General features: G+C 46.6%; 2 protein-coding genes across 6 annotated transcripts in view; one reads left to right on the forward strand and one right to left on the reverse strand.

Moving 5' to 3' along the window:
- mpripb (myosin phosphatase Rho interacting protein b) overlaps positions 1 to 20,089 on the reverse strand; it is a 52,759-nt gene extending 32,670 nt beyond the window's left edge. For 2 of the 5 annotated variants that reach the window (XM_086196322.1, XM_086196323.1), the window contains exons 1-3: positions 15,521 to 16,521; positions 7,334 to 7,411; positions 7,001 to 7,066 (exon numbers count right to left, since the gene is read on the reverse strand). In XM_086196322.1, the coding sequence (XP_086052448.1) occupies positions 7,001 to 7,066; positions 7,334 to 7,411; positions 15,521 to 15,643 (267 nt within the window). In that variant the 5' untranslated portion in view covers positions 15,644 to 16,521. Of the gene's footprint in view, positions 1 to 7,000; positions 7,067 to 7,333; positions 7,412 to 15,520; positions 16,522 to 19,999 lie in introns of those variants that run through there. The other 3 variants (XM_086196327.1, XM_086196325.1, XM_086196324.1) reach the window with 2 other exon arrangements.
- Positions 18,491 to 23,513, forward strand: dhrs7cb (dehydrogenase/reductase (SDR family) member 7Cb). The gene is made up of 7 exons (XM_086196328.1): positions 18,491 to 18,846; positions 19,109 to 19,265; positions 20,589 to 20,701; positions 21,366 to 21,576; positions 21,665 to 21,757; positions 22,210 to 22,371; positions 22,450 to 23,513. Exons 1-7 carry the CDS (start codon positions 18,733 to 18,735, stop codon positions 22,650 to 22,652), a joined length of 1,053 nt encoding a protein of 350 aa, XP_086052454.1. The 5' UTR covers positions 18,491 to 18,732; the 3' UTR covers positions 22,653 to 23,513.
- Positions 23,514 to 23,921: the final 408 nt, after the last annotated feature.

Here is a 23,921-nt window from a genome sequence, read left to right on the forward strand (position 1 = left end):
TGATGAGGACAGTTCTCCTCCATGTTTTGTTTACATCTGAAGTCGTGTCTAATCACGGGGGTTTTGTGAGATCAAGTCTCTGGAATCCCCATCAGGTCCTGCATCTTGACTGAATTATCTGGCGCGTCCTGAGATCCTGCAGTGGGAGCCCAGCCTTTGGGTGGAAAGCGATACAACCTGTAGAACAGTCAGAGATGCACCGATTCTCGCTTCAGTGCTTAAACACATCTGCTGATATCAACACTGATCCTGACACCAGGGTCCTTTTTCTTGATTGCTGTCACTGGTATTGCAGTTGTGGGCATTTTGTTTATGGGGTCATCCTGATGCTGCAGAGGACAACACAGGTATTAAAAGAGGAAAACGTATTCACAAACGAGTTAAAGTGAACGTACTTCACAGCGATTCATCTGAGGTGTGAACGGGTCCGTGACATGGCACGTGTTGCGTTACGGAGGGTTTGTGGTCCAGCTGGATCAGAGCCATCTGTGAGAAACTTTGGTGCATTTGATATCTGATATTCCCAACATCTAAACATTGTGTCAAGACAGCACACGTCTGAATCTGGGGTTTTTTGCCACAAAGGAGGAAATAAATCCTTCAAATAGACTGAACGGGAAGAATCTGTTCATAAAGCTCCAACTGGCTCTGTTCTCCATAAACCCCCCCCCTTTCTGAACGTTACACCAGGCAGCGACGAGCAACCCTGACCCAGGACGACCCCTCTCATCCCCTCCATCCATCGTTCCAGCTATTACCACCAGGACGTCTCCTTCCATCTACGTAGCATCGCTAAGATCAGACACATCCTGGCTCAAGAAGATGCAGAAAAACTTCTCCATTCTCCCTCTTTATCGCTGTCCCTCTCTCTCCTTCTGTCTCTCTGTCCCCACTGATCCTGGATCTGCTCCACCTTCCTGCTGGTAAAGGAAGGTTCTGGTGGCTGCTGTTGCAGGATGTGCTTGCTGATGGAGAATTGTTGGGTGGAGGTTCATTGAAGGAGGGAGGTGCTGGACCTGATCTACTTGGAAAGAGTCAGGACAGAACTTTGGTTGGGATTTGGAGACACACAAATAAACCTGACTTGACTTTGTGGAATCTGGATTTCTTCATCTGTGTGTTGGGCCTTGTGCTTCTACAGCCTTAGAAACTTGTGACATGTTGAAAAAGTTGCAGCCATGTTACCAGGTCAGACATGCTAACACTGATGTAGCGTGTTCATGGAACAGAAGATTCTTCGGACATGATTCCGACTGTTGCAAAATACAGATGTTTATGCAACCAGGCGCATGTCCGTCACAGGAAAAAGACAGAAACACCAATTTCTAGCTTATCAGAGGTGCAACTAAACAAGCTAAAAGACCTCAAAAGATCAAGTGACTGTCATGCCTGCGGCGAGGGGAGCTCTGGGAGAAGAGAACTGTCTTGGTGGAATATCTGAAGGTGCCTGAGGGTGAGTTTCCAGTGTTTGTTGCTGTTCTGAGTCTAGCTGGTGGTGGGAGTACAAAATCAACTTTAAAACTGCCCTTTGCTGCGTGCACCAAAACAAACGCAAATGAATTGTTGTGGGTTTCATTTCTGCACAACTGATCCAATTCCATATCCTTCAATTGTGTCTGTCTTCCATGAGCCGCACTATTTTTAACTGTGCAATGGGATATTATTAAAACTAATGACTTTCTCACAGACTCTGCTCTGGTTGACATGACACCAGAGGCTATAAAACATGTCAAGAGGCAAGACTAAACAGAAGCTGCGATACGCCCTCAAGGGACTAACATGTAAACCGCTTTGTTTGGGAAAAACAAAACAAAACAAAACAAAAAAACCTAAATGTGTATAAATGTAACGACACAATACTAGCATTTTTATTGACTGCAGCCAGGCTCAAAGGGGAAACTTTCCCAAAAATTGTAAAAACGTTGTGAAAATACAGCTGAGGCAGCTTTAAAAATCAAGTGGAGTGGAGTCCACCCACTCCATAAAGGACAAATCCTCCAGGAAACTCTTACAGGCCGAGCCAAAGGCAAGTGCCCTTGGAGCAGGTTCTGGAGGGAACTCTGCTGTTTTATGTGGAACCCCGACAGGATACCCTCCATCAAAACTCTTCACAGGAACTGACAGCTTCTCCGCTTCTCATGCTGCGGTTGCCAGGCCTGCCGAGACAAAACTCCAATCAAAGCAGATTATTCTGACTTAACTCGCGGGTGACACAACTGCTTTGCATGTTCTAAAAATAAGATGTGAGACAGAAGTGGCTCTGGCGTCAAGTGGTCCCCTCCTGACCTCTCCCTCACAACGCTCTCATGGTCACTGACCTTTTCACCTCAAAGCTTTCAGGGTGGTCTCTCTTAATTTCTATTCTTGTGAAGAAATCTCCCTCAATGTCCCATCATCTACCCATTTAGTCATTTTATTAGCTGTGTATTCAAATGTGGCGTGTTCCTAAGTATTCCTCGTGCTGTTCTCATACGTTAGCAGGGCTGGGTGCTCGCTGCAGCAGGCCATGTGTGGAATGTCTGGGTCTGGGGCATATCTGGCTCTTTCCTCTGTGGTTTTTAGGGGGCTAGAGCTCCCGTTCTCCTGCTCTCTGTGCTGCCGGGCCTGTGTGCTCGCTGCAGTTCACCAAATAAGGGCATTGGAGGAGGAATGCTGCTTTCGACGAGTGAGCATCTTTCCCTCTATTCGTGGGGAAAAAAGTCCAGAGTTTGAAGAGGCCAATGCTTCAAATAGCACCCTCCTGTCTCCAGGACAAAAAATAGGAGATGACGTCACCCCTCCCTCATTCTTGAAGATGATACAGATGTCCAGAGCATCGATATGAGAAACACAACCCTCCTAAGCCTGACCACCAGCACGGAGATGGGATTTTGCTGCGTTTGCTTCAGTGAAAGGGATATCAAGCCAAAGTGTTTCACGTGAAACCCAGGGATCGAGTACATGTAAAATGTAGTTTGGGTTCCACAGGGAAACAAAATGTTACACTCGACTGTCTGTATCCACTGCACACACCGAAATCCAATCATGACCAAAATCCACAACAGAAACTGAACCATTTGATCCTGATTTATATGAATAAATAACCACCATAAAAAAATAAAATCAATATTACTGATCAAAATGAGTATAATGTAGTCTCCTCTGAGACCAGCTCTCTGTGGCTTCCGTGTTCTCAGGTGAGCCTGGGACGCTGCGCTCACTGTGGGAGTGTCCAACAGGAGTCACTCCACACTCCAGGTGAGTGGGTGGTGGTAATGAGCCTCACTTCTGCTATTGATAATTTGTTGACTGAATTTAGGTCCGGCGGCCGGGTGGAGCAGTGGTCCTCACCCCAGCAAGAAGGTTGTGGGTGGAGCCCCGGCTGGAGCACGGGGTCTTTCTGTGTGAGTCTCCATGTTCTCCCTGTTCCTGCTGGGTTCTCTCTGGTACTCCAGCTTCCTCCACAGTCCAAAGACATCAAGAGGGACCAGGTTAATCCAGACTCTAAATTGACCGTAGGTGTGGCTGGGAGAGCCAATGGTTGTCTGTCTCTATGTGTTGGCCCTGAGATGGACTGGTGACCTGTCCAGGGGGAAGGCTGCTGGAGTAGGCTCCACCCCCACCACCCTCAACAGGAGAAGAGGGGGAAGATGGATGGAAATTGTGGTCCAGAGTGATAGTGTTCTTTAAACCAAAGTTACCAAACTTGCTGCAGTAGATGGAGAGAGTGATTTGTATTAAACCTTTGGAAAAGTCCTGTTTGGAAATACTTTGTTGTTTTCAGAATATTTTGGATTCTGGGCAGACAACAGCATGAGAAGACATCAACAAGATGTCAACTGCACCTTGAGATTAAGCTGTTATCTCAAAAGTTGTTATGACAAGTTAGAACGGAAGAAGCCTCTTGGATGAGATGTGAAACGTCTTCAAGAAAATTGAAAAAAAGTCCAGTTGCCTGACATGGCACTAAACAATTCAATTACCAGGTCCTCAAATTGCTCATTTGCAGAAACTGCAGGAAAAACAAACACTGACATCATCAAAATAGCTGCGCCGCTCAATCTAATGACACTCAGTTCAACAGTTTAGATACAGCAGTGTCTGATTTGTGTTTTCTGGACAGCAAATGAGGCCTCGGCTCCCAGGGCTCCACCAGGCTAGACAGACTGTGGCAGGTCATCCAGCAACTTCCTTCTAAACCTGTTTAGCCTTCAGGGTTTACGCTGAAGTTCAGCCTGAGTGCTTCAGCTACTGCTGCCTGGTGTGTCTCCCTGGTTGTTGCTAGCGTTAGCTTGCACAAACTCCCAAGTTCTTCCTTGTGAAACATTGGCAGATGCTCAATCACATTGTTTGTATCGGTGGATGCAAGACTCGTTTCACCTCTGGAACGCTCGCATTGCTCCCCTTACAATTTGCTGATGTCCTGCCTAAATCCCTCAGACATGTTGATGTAGCTAACAGCTAATGCTACAGTCTTGCACTGCACACTGTCTGTTTACACTGCTGAGGGAACAAAACGCGCTGCGCTGCGTTCAAGGCCCAGGGGAGGCTAACAACAGACACGAGGACTGGTGCTGTCACATACATGGACCTGGCTGATCCCTAACCATAACATCACTAATATGAAAAAAGTATTCAAACAGATCTGAATCTATTCAAAAATATATATCTATATTGAAATGCCATTTTTAAAGGTTTTGACCATCCTAACGCATGCGCGTCAAGTTATTATCAAAGAAAAGAGTGAAGAGAGTGAACAAACGCAGCAGGCTTGAGCGGTTAATGAATGTGAACCTCCCCTTTAATCTGCCCTTCAAGCCATTCTTATTAGATTAATTTGGATGTTCAGGTTTTCCAGTTGAGGTTTGCTTTGTTTGAATAAGTAAATTCGTTTAAAATCCACAACAGAAAAACAGAAGAAACTCATGAAGAAAAACAAGAAATGTCTACTACGACAGAAAAATATGTTTCATTTTACAAGTAGGCTCTCACTATAAAGATTATTGGTCCTAATCTAAAAAAACCTTCTGTACCAGATGTCCTGCTCGTACCATCTTGAATATATTAGATGATGGCAAACACATTTATAAGAATAGTTTTACACTTGCATAAGCCTAAACACGAACAAGATTCTTGACCCATGCACGGTGAGGCATGAACATTGCTAAGAGGGCTTTGCAGGGTTGGGCGCTGATGAACTATCAAAGCAGAGAAAATGTGATCAAAGGAGTAATAAACCAAAAGTGGGTGGGTGTGGTTACCATAGCAGCCACATAAGAGGAACAGGCCTCAAACAAATCACATCTGCCCTCCGATGGTGGCTCAAGCCACTCTCCGAAACAATGATGAGCTTGATGACATCAGGACCATTATCGTGTCGTTATCAGCTCGCTGAGGGTTTGGAGAGTTCCTACCCTCGGGCTCCAGAGCACAAAGCAGCCATTTCCCTGACCTAGTTTTCCTGCCTTGTGGAGCAGATGAAAAGACCAAAGGACAATGAGGCAGACAGTTTTGGAATCGCTGTCACAATGAGAGGAAAACACAACTGCACACAGCCTGGGTGTCACTGGAAACACATGACACAGTGGAAACACGCACACGCACTCATGCAAACGCACTAAGTTTCCTCCCATTGTCATCAATGGCAACACAGAGAGATTCACCAGATGTGACTTCAGATGTCTGGCTCACGCCGAGGCACAGTGGGCTGATACCTGGCGGACTCATCTCACTTATTCAAAATCAAGATGAACTATTCTGGGTTTGTTCAGGAGACCCCAGCCCTCACATTTCTACAACCAGTGTTTAGTCTTCACAACACAGGTAAAAGTGACAGGCTGGCCGGCGGTGTGTGGCCTGCAATGTTTACACACAAGCAGGCTAATCTGCCGCCCGCCCAGCTCGTATGGGCTTGGTGACCCGTGTCGCATTCCCCTGGCGACACATTGCCATCACAAACACGGGCTTACCGAAGGCACCGAGAGGTGACTTCCCAGCCTCGATCTCCTGTTCTCAGACCCATTCCAGTGTGCAGGGACCTAGCTGGGACCTCATATGGTTGCCATGGTGACATTACATAATTGTTCTCTTCTTGTTTCTTTTCTTTAAGGGACCGCTGCTCATATCTGTTGCTCCATCTATGAACTAACACGACTGACTTCCAACTGGGTGACTTTCTGGTGAGGTCACAGATTTTCAACACTGCTGACAGAGTAGCTGTGCGTTTCTGTGAGATCCTACAACCGAGCCTGCACTTTTACCATCAACGGGACCACAGGCACACTGTTCAGATACTGCTATTTTTCATAAAAGAAAAAAAGAAAAAAGAAAGGAGACCCTGAAGCAGATTTACAGTTGTGTTAAACTACCCTGTTACAATCCTAATAATTGCATTCAGTCAGTCTCGTCTTTCTCATTATAGAAGTATTTCTAATCTACAAAGTTCAATCGCAACATGAAGCAGGTCTACATCGTCACGGTTCAGGCTCTGAACAAGTTGTATTTCTCACAATTTTCCTGACTAAAATGATCCTGATGAAGTTTACACTGCAGAGGTAATTCAAAGCACATTTGTGTAGTGCACTGCTCGTATTTCCCCCTCGCCTTCACTCCGGTCCCTCCCTCCTCCTTCAAAATAGTCAAGTATGATGGCACATTTCTACCAACAATTTTAACATTATTCTAGAAGTCTATTAATTTGTTAATTCGTGTGTTAATTAGTTGTTATCTTCCACCAAAGTTCAATTACCACAAAACCTCAAAATTATGACCACCCACAACAGTCCAACACAAACTGAACAAGAATGCGAGTAAAACCATCACTCTCGCGAAATATTCAATTGTCCTCTGTAGAAAATGCCCGTCACAGTCCAGATTTCAGGACGTGACTTCAGGTCTGCTCATCCAGGACAGGCGCTAAAAGTCAACTGACCAGAACTAGCTCCGGTTTTAAGAATCAACACTGTTCTGTGGCCTTTTCTGCTGCCTTTAGTTTTATGGAAACGAGCAAAGCGGTACTTACGGATTCGTCCAGGGCAAAGCGTAGACAGCCATGTTCGTACAACACAAAGAATCTCCGCTGCCATTTCTGTCAGAATGAAAACAGACAAGACACATCCACAGAAGGCCGTTTATTTATTATACATAAGAATCACATGTTGCTCTTTGAATACCACCTAATAAATCATTGATTTCTATAAAACCAAGCATGTTTGTCCCCGTCTCAGCAGGAGCTGTCCGTGGGCTGAAGTATTGCTATATTCCTATTAGTTAACAGGAAGTAAATGCATCTACATTTACTGTATATGTACAGTATTCGGGACATGAACATGTAGGCTTTTATGAATGTGCTTACCCGGGATCTCTGCATAGGATTGTCAAAGTCAGTTCCCTCGGGGGCCAAGCACAGCCATCCTCCATAAATAGGTTTAGCCTGTAAAAGAGGGGGAGAGAGACCGAGCAATTTAGGTAATCATTAAAACTGGGAGAGAGTGGGAGATGAGGGGGATGGGGGGGAAGGAGATGCTGTAAATATGAGAGGGAGAGAAGCCTTTTGGGCTCCAGATGTTGCCTCTGTCCTCACACTGCATTTCCAAGCCACACAACACCAGTTAAAGACTTGAGTTACTCTGATGAAACATTTAAGTGCCTCTCTTTCCTGTTTCCTCACAGCTAATGAGGCCAGTGTGTTGAACTGGCCTCTAACCATATAGCAAGCAGGTGTGACACCACGATCCCAATGATAATTGTATCATAGTTCATTATTTATCAATGTGAACCAGCGGCCAGTGGGCGCGGGGCAGCCTGCTCCGGGCCTGTCGGTGTTTAGCAGTGAGAAGAAGAGAGTAGCACTGTGAGGGTGCATACGCTACGTCAGCTCGACAACGGAAACAAAAAAAAAAGCAAAAATGAAAATTAAAAAAACCAAAACATCAATCTGTGGCAGGCAATGTTGAGGTTGTGGCGGGCCACGGCTAGATTACCGTACAGGAACCACAGTAAGAGACCACCCTCTTAGTATGAAAAGGAAAAGATTGCAGATAAATGTTGCACACGGTAAGTTAGCCTCACCACTGGAAAAAGGAAGAGAGACAGTGCGTCCCCTCAGATGGGGAGAGCATGCGCTCAGAAAGCTCGCCTGCCTGGATGTTTGAATGCGTCTGACCCACCAGGAGGATCCGGAGGCTTTCACACTTATAAACATGTTGTCTTTCAGTAGGACGGCTCTCCATCACCCGAGCTCACCCGTATCAAAGCCTGCCTCCAGGAAGCAGAGGAAAACAACCGGTCCATGTGGAGAAGCTCCTGTCTCTGTACCAGAGTGACCTCACTGACATGTTGTTCCTCGTGCATGCCTACTGCAATGTTACTACACGCTGCTGCAGGACACTGGGTGACTCTCACGTAAATGTTAATAGCTGGTCCACCTTAAAAGGTGCTGGTGTTGTCACCTGGGTCTGGAAGAGTTGAAGCATTTATGTACTGCCAAAAAGTCTTTCTGAGCCATGTATTTCAGAACATTTTTGTTCACTCTCAAAATATATGTTTAAAAACTTCATGAACACCTTTGAGACAGGACGGCTCGTCTACTGATCAACTACTACTTGATTGGGAAACTCTTTCACAGTCATAGTTTCCTTCCAGCTAAAAACTTCAGGAGGTTTTTAGAAAATTCCCAGCTGGAAGCACTCGAGAGCACTTTGGAGGCACAGCGATTTTGAAGCAGAGATGCTTTGGTGGCTATGATGAGGAATGTGTGCAGAGGTAGAAATGTAAAATGAAAACTGAACCAGACGCCAGAGAAGATGAACCCACTGGTGAGACAACGTGGGCGGCAGTACAATCGTCTGGTTCAAGAGCTCCTCCATCGTTTTCGGTCAACACTCGTTCACGTAGGATGATATTACAGCTGGTCTTTCTTTACCAGATTTGTCCAGCCACTCAATTGTGATTGGACGACTGGGTAAAAAAGACAAGCGCTCTTTCAACTTTCAGTGACCAGAAATGCTCAGTGCCTCATCGGTCATCGAGCTGCGGACGTCTCTACCGTGGTGTGAATAGACAGCGCTGCCATTGCAAACAACTACAAAAAAAAAACATGCTTGCCTCAGGAAAACACTTCAGAAGAGGAAGAAAGTCATTATTGTCAATGTATGGGTCACAGCTACATTCATCCTCCAGCTTTCAGGCATCCTCTACAGAGCAGTGGGCAGGCACGTCTCTGCAGGAAGGCGAGGGGTCTGATTATTAGTCTGCTCCTCTAATACCTGGCCTGTACCTGCTCCGTGTCACTGCATGCCTGCCATAAATCTATACATGTCTTGCTGGCATTTGTATGGACTTGTCTATGAGGCCATTTTTGATCAACTGAAACCAATTTAAAATAACAGCTTAGTTTGCATGTTGTGACCCACATTAATGGAATCAGTCTGGTCCTGCACACAGAAAGGCAGCCTGAGGAAGGGAGAGAGACAACCACTGCAAGGGAGGAAGAAAACCAGGAGAGGCTGAAGAAACTTTCTTTATGCAAGAGCACAAACGCTCCCACACTCATAAAACACACAATGGACCTCACTTCCTCTCTCGTGCAGTGACCACCAACACCCTCCCAGGCTGGAGTGTTTTTCTCAAAAACCCAGTCATCTTTGGACTGATGTGGAAAATTATGAAATTAATCTCAACACCAGAAAATGCATTAGTCGGATTCCATTAAACAAAGTTCACTGCAAGAGGATCTTGCATTGTGGCGCGGCAAAACTGAGCCATAATCGGGCAGAGTCATCTGCTCTGGCAACCCTGCAGGACAACGCAGGAGTCAAAGTGAGACATGCGTCTTTGGAATGAGCTGACTGCTGTTTGCAGGTGAAAGGACACATTCATCATTTGCTTGCTTTGATACAACCACCAGTGTGATGAAATTTACAGTGGGACAGCTGCTCGTTTTTTTTTTTTAAAGATAGGTTTCAGGACCCCATCATTTCAGAAGGTCAAGTTGTACACATCTCTCCCCTCAAAGAATTTGCCCTTCATATTTTGAATGCACTCTTATTCTGAGCATTACGGTAGCTGCATTGAGACAAGTGACTAATCCCCCCCCCCCCCTTTTCAAATAACTTGATTTTCTTTGTAAATGTCCCCTTGTATCCATTTAATTATAACTGATGCCTTTTCATTGCAAGCCTCCAGTTCCCAATGTGCTGGTACATTTTTCAACTTAAGAAGTAAGTGTCAAGCTCTGCATTGAGCGGTTATTTTAATGATCAATAAAGCTGATTCACCAGCAGAGCTGCAGACATTGCACTGCATTTATCCAGATTTTATGAGATGATGTGATTTGCCAGCCACGTTGGTCATCCTAGACCAAACCAGAGGTTTGGCTGTGATTTCAATATAAAAACCACAATATGGCCTGATGCTGTCCATCGGAAAACACACGTTGACCTATAAATCACAACTCATGGATGTCCATGGCGGGACGTCCGTTCACAACAATAAGCTTTGTCTCATTTAAAGACTTGGTGTGTTTTGTTTCAATCCCCCTGAAGACACACACAGGTGTTCTGACATATCTTTGTGTTGGCTGGAAAACCAGGAATTGAAATTACAGCTTTTACTTCTTCCTGGGCGTTCAATCAACTCTACAATTATGTCAGTGCTTCCATAAACATAATTATATCAGCGACTATGTTGTATTGTGTGATGGGTTATAATAAACTGACATACTCAACATGTGCAATAATGGGGGCAGATGAGAGAAGGCTGGCTTTGCTGCTACATGCAAGTAGTAAACCTTGTTTGTCAAGAATAGGAATCTTTTCCCAGGTTGACAAAACAACACGAGACCAGCATTTTCAAATCCTCTGAGCTGAGCGTGTTTGAACGTCCACGGGAGGAGACGTGGGTTCAGCGTGCATCAAAGGCCAAAACAGAGAGAAGACAGTTCTAACAGCGACTTAGGGGAGTTGGGTCACTCCAACAGGGGGGCTGGTGTCTCTGACCAGGCTTGTGGGTAACAAAAACAAACACCAGGGGGACTCCTGTGAGAGTCCTCCCACTGTCACAGCAGGGATCCTAACAGAAACATTGTTCGAGGCTGTGACAGCCATTAATATCTGCTTTCGTCTATTTGGCGTGAGGTGATGGCGTCGATCTCCCAGTGATGACAACAACTTCGACATGAGAAATGTTCCAAGGCCATCAAGTCTGTCAGTGACTGAGCGGAACATTTGGTTCCTGTTAAAGCTATAGGCAAGTAAGTTTGACTCCACTCAGGATCTTATTGCCTCATATGGTGGGGCGCTAACAGCAGCAGCAGCAGCAGCAGCAGCAGAAGCAGCAGCCTGTAAGAACCTCTGCTCTTGTTTCCCAAGCCCACACTTCCTCTCTCTCCCCGAGACGCCTGCTCCCACTCACTCAATCCCATCGCATCCCCGCCTGTCTCTATCCGTCCCTCCCACACGTGTGTCAACCTTATCCTGCCTGCGTTCTCCATCACTACTCCAACTCCCATCGTCTGGCTTTAGCAGTGTGATCACTCAAGTTCGACAGCATACAACACATGAGTGCGGTAAACAGATTTTATAACTGAGCTGAAACCAACAACAGTTACAACTCACGGAGAAAGAAAGAAACTCCTCTTAACAGGACATTGACTGAATAAAAGAATGTACTTGGACTCCAGAAGCAGCCCCTCCCCCGGTCCACCTTTTCTTCTAGCTGCCTTGAACAAAGAGATTATTTATATTGGATACTGTCCCTCCAACGTTTAGCTCTTTTCCTTTTGCATAACTTTTCCATGTGGGCTATCTGTTTCAGAGTAGCATTCTTAAGATCCAGCTCCCTCAAAGCTCTGAGCAGCTTGCAATGAATTTAAGGTTCAAATTCACTTAACTAAATCACCTGTTCATGGCGTTTTAACAGCATTACACAGCCCTGCTGGAGCTCGCCTTTCATCACCACGTTATTGAGTTTATCTCCTCTAAGACTGCCTCCATCAGTTTCTGTACGCCTGGAACATTTTCTAAACCCCACCAGCCTCTGCCAGTTCAACAGGGCGTTGTTTAACAAGTAGGGATGCACCGACTGCCCCGCGGACGACCGGAATCAGCTGGTTTCCAGTGTGTACAGCCTGGCTGGTGACTGGCCGCTCAGAATCGTGTGTTTTTGCGGTTACCAACCGGTCATTTTCCACAGTGCACCACTTCACCGGGGAGAGTGGCGAGTCTACAGCTGATACGCAACAACTATTTTCAGAGGAATTTGACTCGTACCTCTGTCCAGTAGGAGAGTGCTTTATTGATTCATTCATTTCTTTGGAGTTGTTAAGTAAGGGAAGATCCAGTAACCCACCGAAATTTGGGGGAAATTTTCCATCATTTTCTGCAATTATGAAAATTTTAAAAAATGTTGCTGAGCAAATTTTTCCTGGACAGGATATCAGAATGGGCCGGTCACTTTAACAATAATATTGGAAATCAGCCAAGAAAAATGCACCTGGTACAAGAACAAGTTCAGCTCTCAATGAGTGGAGTTGCATGCACAGTTACTGTCGCGCCAACAGTCACCGCTTGATTGGGTCATTTACATCTGTCTACTGATGTTGGAGAACTGAGGGTTTGATGGGTGTAGATGGCCCTACGCTGCCTTACAGCTGGTTGCAATTTCTACTGGTTCAACTTAAGGGTCGTAAACTACAACAAGTTAACCAGCATTTTCTTCCATTCCTGTCAAACAGCAGACTTTAACTCTTGGAGAAAAAAACCCCCAGACAAATCCTTAAATTAACAACATCAAGACAAGCAGCTAAACTCTCCTCTCTGGAGCATCATGGAGTCCCAGACCTCCACCAGAAGTCTAACTGCTAATTAGCTTTGCTGCAATGAAGGCTCGCAGTGACACAGCAGAGAAAGACACCTCAAAAGTCATCAAAAATACTTTTCTCCAAACAGTCTTTCCCTGCATAATAGAACAAGAGCTCTGCTTCACATTCACTGTGCAATAACAGTTGAAAACCACAAGATGATTTATTTAAGAGCCAGACACAAACTCTGATCTGCTCCTGACCAGGCGCAGTAATCTGACACAGCACCTCAAATGCTGCACCGTAACTTTGACCAACAAGACAAAGTGACTGTTGATGTCTGGAAGAGTGATTGGTGCAAATAACATGGCTTTGCAAGAAAGGCTGATTATTCCTGGACAAGCCAAGAACCTGATCTGGATCTATTTGAACCAGAATACACAAAGGGGAGGAACTGCAGGCTTTACAAACTGAAAGAGTAAGACGGGACTTGAAGCTAAGATGCACCAGATGCGGCTGTGCGTTCTACGGTCACGCCACATCAGCCAGGGCTTTCCGAGACAAACCTTGCGATTCCACCAGAGGCACCACAACACATTTCATTCTCCCAGAAGCAGCTCAGCGCTCCAAAGAGGATCGGTACAAAGGTGTACAGAGCAGACAGGAAGTCCCACACAAATGATATACTGAACCCGGTCAATGTTCAAAATGAACACCCTCCCAATGGCAAAAATAGACGGAAAATGTCACCACAAGCTTTGCCTACCTGAAAGTAACACATACACCAAAGGAAAAGTACCAGAGCAACAGAATCTGAGCAAGTTAACACATCCGACCGGCAAAATACAACGTGTCCAAAACCCTGGCTGTAGGCAAGGCAGCAGGACGGCCGGACCCGGAATACAAAACGGACCCAGCAGAGCCCAAAGTGAGGCAGTCGCAGCTTCCAAATATGCATCTGATTAATGAGTAACATCTCTGAATTTTCTTTTTTTCCCCCACCCAAAAACGGAGCACAACTGTAGGTCTACGAATGTAGGCAAGGACTTTCTAGGACTACACTATCAGTATTTAGCTCCTGCGCCTCATCATTAGCATTCACTGCAGCTAAGCTATTAGCCAGACACCCAGCCATCGTCCATACGTCCAGATAAGACCTTCATCTTCCATGAAAACGCTTGGGGATCAGGGCCAAAAATACTCCACTATTTTGGCAAAAAGTTCTTTTGCTTTCTCGCTGTCAAGTTGCTGTTGCTTCCTTCTTATTGGCCGCTAGCCCTGAAAATGCTGCACACTCACCAATGTGACCGACCTACAAATGAAGTCTTCAAATGTCTGATGGGGTTTGTGTTGTTCAATGTCTTCCCACTTCTTTCTCCACAAGAGATTTTCCTCAAACACACCTTGCAAACAGCAACTGCATCTCTCTCCGACACCTTGATGAAGCCCCGGACAGGAGACGCAATTACTGTCGTCAGCCGATAAACTGAGGCGCCCTCGTTTAAAAGCCCACTTTTAGTCTGACTAACTCACAATTCAACCTTTTCTAACAATGTGTGAATGCACTGAGTGTTTATGTGATGTTACACAACACAACCTCGGCCAGTAGTGGGCAGGTACACCGCACCAACTGGCCCGAGGACTGTCCAGACTCCTCACAAAACCTGCTTGTGCACCTCGGCGCTCGGCTCAGTGTTTAAACAACTGACACGCTGGAGACACCGATGAGTGAGGATGATGGCGTATCCTTCTGGACGGCCAGGGCAGCAAAGCTCGCTGGTTCCGTGGCTGAGTTTCCTCAAACAGACGACAGCAGAGTGTGGGCCAGGTCACGGGGATTGGAGGAAGTGATCTAACATAAGCCACCTATCCTGACTTAAGAGCCCTAAATCTGAAGCTTTACAAAAAAAAAAAAAAAAAACCCACTCAGAGCAGCAAGGGACACACACACTTTTAGCAGAAAGCAACCATGAGCTCCCACACACTTGTGAGGGGAGAGAGGATGCTGACGTTGCTGTTCGGCTCTTCAGCGTGTTGAAGGGCCCATCTGGGCCTCATCATCTGGTATCAGTTACAGGACACAACAGAGACAGAACTAATGATCAGAGAGCGAGGGAGTGACTCAAAAAACAGGCCCGAGCTCTTATCGCCACCGCTGAATGGGTTTATCTGCCTCACTCGTCTCTGCTGTTAGCGTCTACTCCGGGATCAGCAGTGTATCTGGGAAACGAACTAAAAAACAAACACGGGCTGAAGGTTTTAACACGATCAACCACAGAGACCCAACTGGCAGGCGAATCCAGCCACACTTCTTAGATCAGCTGGAATTCACTTTCACCAGACTGGATGAGTCACAAGGAAAAGAGGAAAGGAATAGAGGAAGGAGTGATGAAGCATAGATGAGTTTCAGATCATATAATAATACAAAAAAAACTGACTTCCGCTGCACCTTAAATGTAATTACACGGCAATTAGAGGGAGCAGATCCAGCCCTGGGCCATGAGTTCCCCTCTGAGGTCCTGTTGGACCTCACCAACCCACCTGCAGCTCTAGCGGTTCTGGTGCTTTACAGCTTACACGGCAGCTATAGAAGCCCGAGGAGAGGCGTTTTCAGCTGTGTAGCAGACATGTGGACGGTGCTGCATTGCAACCCCGGGTGATCAGAAACAGCAGCGGTCCTGAGGTCCGTCAACCACCGCACAGAGGGAGACAGAGAAACGCGCCACTGGCCGTTCTTGTTACCTGCGTCAAATCCTGATCCGTCAACAGATGCAGCTCCCGGGGTTTGAAGCAATTCTGACATTTGCTTTTATTGAAGAAGTTGGCCTGGAATTTCCTGCAGGAGTTCTCCTTAGCGGTAGACATCCTCCTTCACCTCTTCTCCTCTCGGCTGGGTTTTCCTCTCGATGACTTCTCCACAGCGGGCTTTTGTAATCCTGCTGTTTTCCTGAGTCTCTCTCCTCTATCTCAACTTAGAAAAAGCCTCAATACTCCGACGCATTTTCAAAAATAAAAAACAAAAACAAAACAAACAAACAAAAAATAGCCGAGCAGGGTTTGGAATGTTTTGGGGGGGAAAGGTTGGAAGTAAACCGGTGTGTAGGGTTAGTCGTGTCCAATTGTATCCAATAAATAATTAGCTGCCATCAAGCCAGCCTTCCCTCACCCGGTCGGTGATGAATGCTCTCTAGTCAATGGCCTGCGACCACAAAGCGGAGCGAGAAAGGTGGCTAATAGCCTGTTAGCTCGCCGCTGGACCTCCAGATCAATACCGTGATGGCGTAAACCTCAAAAACAACATTTGCACCAGGCTGCCTCCTTCGAACTCCATCAAGTCAAAGCTCTCTCCCGTGTGAAGGACTGAAGCCGAAGGAAGCGTGCAACCGGACGGGAGGCTGTCGTCTCAGTCGCAGCAGTTCAGTCCAAGCGAAGTTCATCCAGTGCTCATCTGCTAGGCTACCGTTAGCCCGGTCTGCTAGCTCGCAGATACGCTAGCTAGCTAGCTAGCTAAAGAAATCCTCTGCTGCCTGGCGTCTTCAAGTTGACTTTTAAAAGCCACACGAAACTAAAACCCCGAACGGCTCCCGAGCCTTGACCCAGGTGAAGCGCCTGCATGCAGGTAAAGCAGCTCCCCGCCAGTCGCTGGAGGCGAAACTAGTGTTGAATGTTTGGTTCCATAACTAGCCTGGTTAGCAGCACTAGGTTTATTTTCTTCTTTCCCAACGGAGCGAGGGGGGGGGGAGAGAGCAGAGCTCGCACAAGGTCCTGGAATTCCACGGAATCTCGCGATAACGATTCGATGTCGCCCTCCAGTGAGAGGAGACGTTACTGCGCCTCACGAGCCCCGAGAGGACGGAAAACCTCCAAGTTCGAACTTTTCCGACCGAAAAACGCCACATTTGAGCGGCGAGCGTACTCCCATCCCTCCCCGGCGTGTCTGTTCATATTACAAAGAAGTTATATTCAACACTTAATTGAAAGTTAAAGTCCACCATTTTAGATATAGACACAGTTAAAATGTTAGTGTGTCCTAACATTTTGTTATATGTGTATTTGTGTGTCTATGTGTACATATATATATATATATATATATATATATATATATATATATATATATATATATATTATCATTATTGATCTAGTACCACTATTGCTAAATATTGATAGAGGATAAACAATAGTCTGTGTATGTAAGATGGCCATAATTGGTTGATAAATTAAATGTATATGATGTCAGGTATAAACCATTTTTTTCTGTTGTCCTTTTTGTAAAGACTTTGATCAAATATATGAATCAGTTGTATGAAATCTTGATATGCAGAAAATATGCAATAAATGAAAGCGTAACCAGTGCATCTACTCAACGCACTGTAATTTCTCTTTTACAAAGTTGCATACATTTAAAATATGAATGGAAAATTCTTGAAAATTGTACTTCATGCAAGCAGAATCGACAGTTTGGTCCTGATTTTAACGAATAAGTGAAGTAAATCCAAGTCAGGCCAACAGCAGTCTTTGAGCTGCCTCCTCACCTTGGAACGCACAGCAACGTCTCATATTTTCCATATTTGTTTTTTTTTTTATTAATCAGAGAGTAATTTATTCGTTGGAACGCGTCGGTGAGTTGGTTGGAAACAGCTGTACGCTGAAATGAAAGTGCAAACTGAGGCGTTCACATGCGCCTTCACGCTGGCAAGGAGGCAACATGCCACAGATGCACCACATATGTGTGTATTCATGGCTACGTCAAGCAGGGCTATTATTAGCAGCAGGTTCCAGGGACAGCAGCGGGTCGGACAGACGGACGGACAGACCAACAAGGCTTTGTGAAAGAACGGGGGACGCAGAGGGAGGAGACGGGCCTGTGTTACCTAACTAAACCTGGAAAAAACAACCAGTCCGGCTGAAGATTAGCTCCCTCTCCCTGCTGTAAGTGAACCAAGAATAACAAGGATTACAGGTGTGTGTGTGTGTGTGTGTGTGTGTGTGTGTGTGTGTGTGTGTGTGTGTGTGTGTGTTGCTCTAGATGTGCACCGACAAGCTGACTAACTCATTGGGATCCAGTGGGTGTCGGTTCCAATGTGAGGCTGAGGTGAGAAGTGGATCACTGGAGTCTTCATGAGCACTTCCCTTTTAATGCGGATTAATCTAAAGTGTTAAAGCAGGACAAGTAAGGTCATCCTTGCTGGTGGGTGTGAGCCCCCCCCCCCCCTCCCGCTCCACCCCCCAGCGGGATATCCAGTGACAAGATTCTGGAGGTGACGCAGTGCCAGGCAGTCTGAGGCGGCAGCAGGGCCAGAATATATTTAGCTGATCTCCTCAAACTCACTTTAAATGGAGGCTGTGGTCGTGGTGTCGTCAGTCACAATCAGATAAAACACCAGCTCACACACACGCGTGAGTGTGGTGAGGACGTCAGAGAGACAGTAATGAGTCTGTAGGTTAGGACGCTTGGATATGTGGTGAGTAAAGTGGAGTAACTCAGCTGCTTAGTTTGGAGCAGCACAGAGACGCGACAACCTCATAGCAGCTGGTTGAATCCCTCTGGATGTGTGACGTGTGACCCTTGGTAGGGACAGTATGAATGTATTTATCTGAATGTTGCTGGTTTTCCCAGATCCAGCAGTTCCACAGGGAGGAAGCTGGCTCGCCGTCACTCCAGGAAGAGACACGTGATAGAGAGAAGTGGGTTTTTTTCACCGTCTGATATGAGATCACACCGACAGACGCTGAGTTTACTCCTGCTTCCTGTTGATAAGATGATTAATGATGGCAGCCAGCGGCCAGGACTGCTGTCCCTGATTGAATCAATTCCACAACAGAGCAGGAAATCATTTACAGGACGCACCTCCATCTTTCTGGGTGACAGACGTGCGCCGGGCTGCAGCCGGTCGGGGTCCTCAATGTGCAGTTACTGCCTCAGAAAGCATTGATCCGTGTTTCGGTGGCTGCACATGCGTGACCAGTGCCAAACCTTCGTTTGTGTCAGAGAAAAGATGAATAAACAAGGTGGCTCCAAGAGAACGAAGAGAAAAGAGGACATTATAGGATTAAAGAGCACGTTTAATGTATTTGACTACTTATCACAATTAAAAACTGTTTTTTATAAATGGGGGCACACATAAAAATACTCCCGTTTCACAGTGAAGGTGGAGGAGAGTTTCACAGTAAATGGATGTACTGAGTACCACAGCCGCTAGTATCCAAACCACAGCACACGATGAAAACTAAGAGCGACTTTGAGTTGATGTATTTTGTACCGCAGGAGAACTGATGCACCCTGGGTCTGTGCTGGTTCCTCACGCTGGTTCTCTGCTGCTTCCTCCACAGAACATGGACCTGCCCTCCGTGATACTGCTGCCCCTGCTGGTGGTGGTGGCAGCGGGGGTGTACTACATCTACAACGAGGTCATGAGGTTCATGTCCAAGTCCCTGGTGCGGAACAAAGTGGTGGTGATCAGCGATGCGGTGTCGGGCGTGGGCACTGGTAAACCGTCCCACCCGTGCTTACCCGTCTCTTTTGTCTCTGTGTCTGTTACATGGTTGTGTGTCGGAGAAACCAACATTTTTATTCCAGCTGTGAATGAAATCAGTGGAGAAAGAAAGGATTCAACCTCCTGGAAGGACGATGCCTTCCAGCACATGTGGAGGAAATAAGCTTCTATAAGAGAGACGAGAAGAAGAGCATCCCTGTTGTGTGACAGTCAAATCAGACGGTGGAGCTGAGCGACAGTTAGCTTAGCTTAGCTTAGCTTAGCATAAAGACTGAAAGCAGCGAGAAACAGGGAACTTGCCAGAAAAAAAAAAATCCTGCTTCGCACACATAAAATAAGATATATTTGATGTGCGAGATGAACCCTGATTCAGGTCGCCACCGCTCCACTAAAAATGTGACGCATGCAACACTTAAATCTTCTCACAGTCACTTTCCCTTTTCTCTTCATGTACAAATAAACCAGAATAGAAGTGGCAGGTTTTAGTCTTTGAGCAGACCCAGGCCGGCTGCATCCGACTTCCCGAGCCGCCAACTGGCTCCGGCTTTATATTTATCATACAGACGTGAGAGACAGGAGGCAAAAAAGTGTGAAACAGACAGTCTGGGTATGTGCTGCGCTATTTCTCAACCTGAGGCGTTATGAACTTGTCTGGCAGGCTCACAGCTTGAGCACATTTCTCAAAATGTCGCACAGTTTCTGTCTTATTATTAGAGTGCTTCCTCACCAAAGAAGTGTATTTTTCCTCTCAAGTGCCGCACAGATTATGGGATTTGAGCTCACGAATCCTGCTTTATTTCTTCTTCAGGATTTCCAGAATGCAGAAAGAGCCGGACGCATTCATTTAGCTCGAAGCTAACGGACACCGACAGCTAACAGCAACAAAACTGTCCAAAAGCATCAGTTTCTAAAGACTCCGTCCAGGTCTTCGTTATCAGTGGGTTCTCATGAAAGCATGAACACTTTGACTTGAGCTACTGGAAAATAACTTGAACACTTCCCGCCACTGTGAATGCACCAGCTGGACATTCCAGTCAAGGAACGACCACGATGGTTTGTTTTAGCACAGGTCAAAGTGTTTGTGGATTGCTGGAGTGAGAAGACACACCGGACCGTCGGCTTGAGAGTTTGTCAACAGATGTTGTCGGGCAGTTTTGCTGTTGTTAGGCGTCGGTCACCATTAACGTCCCGCCTCCTGCATCCTGCAGTCACAGAGAAGAACTACAGGAGGGAAACCGTCCACGCTCAGGACGTACAGCTTTGGGGTGAAGCATGACTTTGAGTGTGTGACCTTTCCCCTCTGTTGCTGTCTTCAGAGTGCGCTCAGCTCTTCCACAAGGGCGGAGCCAGACTCATCCTGTGTGGGAGTAGCTGGGATAAACTGGAGTCTCTGTATGAGTCTTTGACCTCTGACGCTGACCCCAAAGAGGTGAGGAAATGAAACACACCCTCCTGTTAAAAAATGTTGTTGTTGTGTCAAAGACTTCAAATCTGAAAAGAAAAAAGTAGATCGTCCCAGGTGTGTGGAGGCAGTCGTCATCAACACGATCGTGACAGGCCTCCTCCACCTGGGGAGAGTTCAGAAGGTGACGGTGACTCATCACCACCTCCTGCTCTGCTCCCCTCTATGTGTCCTCTATGTGTCCAATATGTGTCCACTATGTGTCCTCTATGTGTCCTGTATGTGCCCTCTATGTGTCCTCTATGTGTCCACTATGTGTCCTCTATGTGCCCTCTATGTGTCCTCTATGTGTCTTCTATGTGTCCACTATGTGTCCACTATGTGTCCTCTATGTGCCCTCTATGTGTCCACTATGTGCCCTCTATGTGTCCACTATGTGTCCTCTATGTGTCCACTATGTGTCCACTATGTGTCCTCTATGTGCCCTCTATGTGTACACTGTGTCCTCTATGTGTCCACTATGTGCCCTCTATGTGTCCTCTATGTGTCCACTATGTGTCCACTATGTGTCCTCTATGTGTCCACTGTGTCCTCTATGTGTCCACTATGTGCCCTCTATGTGTCCACTATGTGTCCACTATGTGTCCTCTAACAGACCAAACCACTTGGTAAACTATTATAACCTCTGCAGACCTTTGCCCCCAAACTGGTGATCCTGGACTTCAGTGACATGGAGAGCATGGAGGACGTGGTGGCCGAGGTGCTGGAGTGCTACGGCTGTGTGGACGTGTTGATCTGTAACAGCAGCATGAAGCTGAAGGCTCCGGTCCAGAGTGTCTCCCTGGAGCTGGACAGAAACATCATGGACATTAACTACTTCGGCCCCAGCACTTTGGCCAAAGGTGGGACAGACATTGAGACATGAGGCATTGATCACCAAATACAGTTTGACCTGAGTTGCTTCTTCTTCTAATAATACTACCGTGTCAGGCGTCCTTCCCACCATGGTCCCTCGACGATCGGGCCACATCATCCTGGTCAACAGCATCCAGGGCCGGCTGGCCGTCCCCTTCAGAAGCTCATGTGAGTCGTCAGAACACAAAGTTTAGGGAAAAGTTGAAGGGTTAAACACTAAACTGGAAACCTGGATGCGTTTAATGGGAATCAACTTCCTTCATTTCACTGATTTGTGACCACAACACACATCATACGCAAATTATGTCTCCAGGCCTGACAATGATGCGTCGCTTTGTGTGTGGATTTTTCTAAATATTCTTTCAACCCTTCCCTTGTGACCTCAAAAATCCAGGGAAACATCGTGATTTAGTCTGACCTCTTCAGCGTCCACTCACACGGTTCGGGACTTTGGACGTCATTTGTTGCTTATTGGCACTGCTTCATTGTGTAATTTGCATAATGTGGATTTTTGTGTGGAGCAAGCCTTGCTGATAGCTGAGCCAGTGCGTGTGTGTGTGTGTGCGTGCGCGTGTGTGTGTGTGTGCGCGCGTGTGTGTGTGTGTGCGTGCACCTGCCAGACGCAGCATCCAAACATGCAGCGCAGGCCTTCTTCGACTGCCTGCGGGCTGAAGTGGAGGAGTATGGGATTGTTGTCAGCACCATCAATCATACCTACATCGACGCATCGACTCCGCCTCCTGCTGAAGACCCCGCCCCCAAACCCAACAGCCTGGCTGCATGTGAGTCAAACACCTGACCGCTGTGGGACAGAACAAAACTCGTTCAGAATCCCAATGCTCTGCTCTGTTCCTCCTCAGTTGTCGCCAGCCAGCTGACCCATGGCGTGCGCCCGCCAGCCCTGGCCAATGAGATTATGCTAACAGTGAACAGGAAGAGGAAGGAGGTTGTGCTGGCCCACCCCATCCCCAGGGTGGCCCTCTACCTCCGCTCCCTCTTCCCCTCCTTCCTCTTTTCGGTGCTGTCGGCCGGAGTGAAGGACTCGGTCCTGGCTGAGCAGTAAAGGCAGGGAGATGTTACTCAGAAGCAGAGGGAGAGCGATGGGAAGCATGGATGTTTGTTTGATGGAGTTTAGGAGAGTGAGGGAGGCGTAGCAGCTGCCCAGACCCCCCCCCCCCCCCCCCCAACCTGGAGACTGAGCTCATGGTTCTAAGACCTGTTGAAACCGGCCATGACCAGAACAAATGGATCACACTGTCAGGGTGAAGCTGTCACGGAGGCCGTGTGGCGCTAAAAACGATGGCTCCGTCTATGATGTCACTATTTATTGTTCATTTTCACGACTTGTGCAGATTTTAAAGCCAAGAAAAAAAATGAATCAAGTGTGTAATCTGCAGAATTATCAGTTATTAAAATAATCAATATTTGCTGCCTCACAATACTTGACATACATCAGGGTACAGGTACAGAATAAATACATCGTCACGCATGATTTTGGGTTTTGTGCTGAAAACAACGGCAAAACAAAACCATGATGATGGCAGAAAACCTGGATTTTCAGTTTAGGCATCTAAAAAAACTCCACCTGCCACGCTATGAAACGACGGACTTGTTCATGCAGCAGGAACATGAAAATGCTCGTCACATTTAAAAAAGAAAAACTTTAAAGACAGACATCCGTCATGCAAGCTGACATCTATCAGAGGGCTTTGATTGGTTGCGCGGTCTGAGTACACTCAACTGTCTCCTAATCTCGTGTCTGACTGTCTTTCCCAGTATGACCTCTAGGTGGCAGCAGCACTCTAAACTCATCCTTCCCCAGTATGACGACGCTGATTATCTGCTGTTTTTGTTCAGGTCAAGTCGACCAGTTTCAGGGACTTTAATCAGTCGTATTATTTTTCTGTGAATACTGCAATGATTACGTGACATTGCAATAAAGACACTTGGAATTTGAGATGGAAACATTTCTCAAGTACTCAGTCATCACAGTCTGTCTCTTCATGGATGCAAAAGCAGTCCGTTTACCTGTCAGTCGCAGATCTTTTCGCTCTCGTGGCCTGGGGCTCTTCCTCTGTCTTTGCTGGTTTAAAATAACATGCAGCAGGATCGTGTCACGTCACTTTATTTTGACAACTGTGATGTAAATGAGGAGGCTGGTCCAGCCCTTGTGTCTTTGTGAGTGTGTGTGTGTGTGTGTGTGTGTGTGTGTGTGTGTGTGTGTGTGTGTGTGTGTGTGTCCAGCTGGTATGCGGGAGTGTGTCCTCCAGGTCACTCTCCTCGGGGGAGTTCAGCGTCTTTTGTCTGGTTGCAGGGCCGCCGGACAGGAATC

Source organism: Aulostomus chinensis, chromosome 23 (genome assembly GCF_037954235.1).
Source record: "Aulostomus chinensis isolate RoL2024-O1b breed Wild chromosome 23, RoL_Achi_v1.0, whole genome shotgun sequence".
Classification (NCBI taxonomy): Eukaryota; Metazoa; Chordata; class Actinopteri; order Syngnathiformes; family Aulostomidae; genus Aulostomus; species Aulostomus chinensis.